A 4,013-nucleotide genomic window follows, 5' to 3' on the forward strand; every position below is an offset into this window, starting at 1 on the left:
ACACAATTTGCATTTTTCATTTCAAACATTAAAACATAATATTCAAAGCTTTTTACGATCATGATTGATAAACTGACAAATATATTTTGCCTATGCTCTGATAATAGGATGCACATTGTTTTGCATAGACATTGTCGACACTAGGTGGCTCTATTGTGCTATTTTATTGTTTGATCTGTACTGAGTGCTTGATAGTGCAATAGTCCAGTTCATGTAATTCAATTAGAGAAAAACATGTAATCTATTTGTTTTAATTAGCTTTATTGATATTGCATTAAATGTACTTTATTTAGAACTCATCCTTAACTGTTAGATACACAAAAAAGCAAAAATACGTTTTTGCAAGTTAAGACATGGGTTATGCAACACATCAGAGAGCCGGTTAGACATTTAAAACGGATAATAATAGTTATCATCCTCACATTTAATCTTTAGAATCGATTCTTTCCTCAATCTTCAAGTTAAATCAAGCTCAAATAACTCTCCTGAATAAAGATCTGCCTCTTGCTATGCATACATATTAGAATCTTCACTACAACCATGTTTACTATGTTTCCATGGAGTACCTAAATGTTTTCATTTCTCACACTGTTTCATGCTTTGCCAAAACTGTGGTTTAACATTATAAGTGTCATGCATGCTTAAATTTGTCTATGCACGCTTTTAAATGTCTTTGCCACACTCGGGACACAGGATGTCATCTCTCTCGGTGAGGAAACCTCTGCCCACCAGAGACACCGCACACTTTTTGCAGTTGAAACAGTCGTTGTGCCACTGGCGCTCCTCAAAGGAGATGTACTTGCTTCCTCCGAGTCCTATGAATTAGAGGTATAAAATAAGGATTTATAAAGAAATGTCACTGCCATTATAAAGCTTGGAGGAGCCATGACATTTTTAATATAACTGATTGTATTCACCTGAAAGAAGAAAGTCATATATACCTAGGATGGATTGAGGGTGAGTAAATGGGTATTGGGTGAATTATCTATTTTCAAGCTATTTCTATTTGTAGCTCTGTTTGTACGTACCACTGATGGGGGTGGTGCAGGAGGCACATTTCTTGGCATACAAGTTGCAGAAGCAGTTAAGGCAGTAGGCAAAGTCATCACGAGAGGTGAAGCGTTGTCCAGACAACTGCTGCTTACAGCCAGTGCACAGGAAACAGTCCTTGTGCCACGGCTGGTCATGGTATGTCACACCGCCAGTGGTGATGGGCTACACACAGAAGGAAGGAGATGAAGACATTGACTATGATCAAAATAACATACAGGTGCATCTCAATAAATTAGAATGCTGTGGAAAAGTTCATTTATTTCAGTAATTCAACTCAAACTGTCAAACTAGTGTATGAAATAAATTCAATGCACAAAGACTGAAGTAGTTCAAGTCTTTGATTCTTTTAATTGTGGTGATTTGGCTCACATTTAACAAAAAACCCACCAATTCACTATCTCAACAAATTAGAATACTTCATAAGACCAATAAAAAATGTAGTGAATTGTTGGCCTTCTGGAAAGTATATTCATGTACTGTATACAATACTTGGTATTACTGCCTCAATTCGGCGTGGCATGGAGGTGATCAGTCTGTGGCACTGAGGTGGTATGGAAGCCCAGGTTTCTTTGACAGTGGCCTTCAGCTCATCTGCATTTTTTGGTCTCTTGTTTCTCATTTTTCTCTTGACAAACTATGGGGTTCAGGTCTGGTGAATTTGCTGGCCAGTCAAGCACACCAACACCATGGTCATTTAACCAACTTTTGGTGCTTTTGGCAGTGTGTTTCTCCTGCTGGAAAATGAAATCAGCATCTTTAAAAAGCTGGTCAGCAGAAGGAAGCATGAAGTGCTTTAAAATTTCTTGGTAAACAGGTGCAGTGACTTTGGCTTTCAAAAAACACAGCGGACCAACACCAGCAGATGACATTGCACCCCAAATCATCACAGACTGTGGAAACTTAACACTGGACTTCAAGCAACTTGGGCGATGAGATTCTCCACCCTTTCTCCAGACTCTAGGACCTTGGTTTCCAAATAAAATACAAAACTTGCTCTCATCTGAAAAGAGGACTTTGGACCACTGGGCAACACTCCATTTCTTCTTAGCATCTTCTCATTTCTTAGCCCAGGTAAGATGCCTCTGACATTGTCTGTGGTTCAGGAGTGGCTTAACAAGAGGAATGCGACAACTGTAGCCAAATTCATTGACACGTCTGTGTGTGGTGGCTCTTGATGCCTTGACCCCAGCCTCAGTCCATTCCTTGTGAAGTTCACCCAAATTCTTGAATCAATTTTGCTTGACAAGTCTCTTAAGGCTGTGGTTCTCTCAGTTGGTTGTGCATCTTTTTCTTCCACACTTTTTCCTTCCACTCAACTTTTTGTTAACATGCTTGGATACAGCACTCTGTGAACAGCCAGCTTCTTTGGCAATGAATGTTTGTGGCTTACCCTCCTTGTGAAGAGTGTCATGATTGTCTTCTGGACCACTGTCAGATCAGCAGTCTTCCCCATGATTGTGTAGCCTAGTGAACCAAACTGACAGACCATTTTGAAGGCTCAGGAAACCTTTGCAGATGTTTTGAGTTGATTAGCTGATTGGCATGTCACCATATTCTAATTTGTTAAGATAGTGAATTGGTGGGTTTTTGTTAAATGTGAGCCAAATCATCACAATTAAAAGAACCAAAAACTTAAACTACTTCAGTTTGTGTGCATTGAATTTATTTAACACACAAGTTTCACCATTTGAGTTGAATTACTGAAATAAATTAACTTTTCCACAACATTCTAATTTACTGAGATGCACCTGTAGGCCTACTTCCCTACAATTTCTGAAGTATACAGATTATCCGTATGCATAGAATAGCTTGATATTGTGACTGCGTGGAACTCTGTATTTCACTTATAGTTGACTGGAGTCTTAAAGGGTTCACCCAAAAATGAAAATTCCATCATTAATTGGTCACCCTCATGTCGTTCCAAACCTGTAAGATCTTCGTTCATCTTTAGAACACAAATTAAGATATTTTAGATGAAATGTGAAAACTTTCTGACCCTGAATGAGGGTGAGTAATTAATAACAGACTTTTCATTTTGTGTGAACTGTCCCTTTAAAAAGTTTAATGTGTATTTCCTGTAGCCTAGTTTGTTGTAGTTCGTAGGTTACTTCAACTGTGCACTTTACCTTCTTGCAGTGAACGCACTGCATGGCAAACTGCTTTTCATAGCAGGGCACGCAGTAGTTATGGTTGTCTTTGGGGATGAAGCTCTTGGTGCCAATTGGCTGCTGGCAGCGCTGGCAGGTAAAGCAGGTCTCATGCCAGCTGTTTCCTTTATGCTCCATCTTCCTGGAGCCTGAGGGAGAGAAGAGAGCCATCTTATCCCAAATACAACAACAGTCTGCTAATGAAGTGAAGCATGTTAAGACAATACTGAGATTCATAACACTTAAGGAACATATTATGAAACTATAATGAAAGATGGAAGAAAGTTGGTAGATATATGTCATTTTCCAAAATATCTGGTCATGTTACACTAGATAATCAGATACTTTCTATGCCCTCATAATCATATCCAATTCTAATATTAATCCAGTTCTAATATGCTGATTTGATGCTCAAGAAGCCCTTCCTGTTATTATCAATGTTTAATATTTTTAAATAATAATATTTCTTTCTGATCTTTGATGGAAATAAAGTTCAAAAGAACAGCATCTATTAAAAATAGATTTTTATATGAAGACATTATAAATGTGATTAACTTTTTAGCAATTTAATACACCCTTCAGTAAAAGTATTTATTTCTTAAGAAAATCTTTGAAATAGTAGTGTGTGTGTGTGTGTGGACAAATACACATTTTAGTTATATTATTTATTTTAAGGTAGAATGTAAATAAATTTATGAATTTATGATAAAAAAATAAAATAAAAAAAAACTTTGACCCAAACTTCAGGCATTATTCGTCCAACGTGGACTTATTTCATTTGTCTTTTTTCTGCTTATCTTGTTTGCACAAATG

At 37.3% G+C, this 4,013-nt stretch overlaps 1 protein-coding gene across 2 annotated transcripts in view; it reads right to left on the reverse strand.

Moving 5' to 3' along the window:
- Window positions 1-244: 244 nt before the first annotated feature.
- fhl2a (four and a half LIM domains 2a) overlaps window positions 245-4,013 on the reverse strand; it is a 13,897-nt gene continuing 10,128 nt past the window's right edge. For both annotated transcript variants that reach the window (XM_073845561.1, XM_073845560.1), the window contains exons 4-6: window positions 3,180-3,349; window positions 1,029-1,215; window positions 245-815 (exon numbers count right to left, since the gene is read on the reverse strand). In XM_073845561.1, coding sequence (XP_073701662.1) covers window positions 664-815; window positions 1,029-1,215; window positions 3,180-3,349 — 509 coding nt within the window. In that variant the 3' untranslated portion in view covers window positions 245-663. The remainder of the gene's footprint in view (window positions 816-1,028; window positions 1,216-3,179; window positions 3,350-4,013) is intronic.

Source organism: Garra rufa, chromosome 8, assembly GCF_049309525.1.
Source record: "Garra rufa chromosome 8, GarRuf1.0, whole genome shotgun sequence".
Classification (NCBI taxonomy): Eukaryota; Metazoa; Chordata; class Actinopteri; order Cypriniformes; family Cyprinidae; genus Garra; species Garra rufa.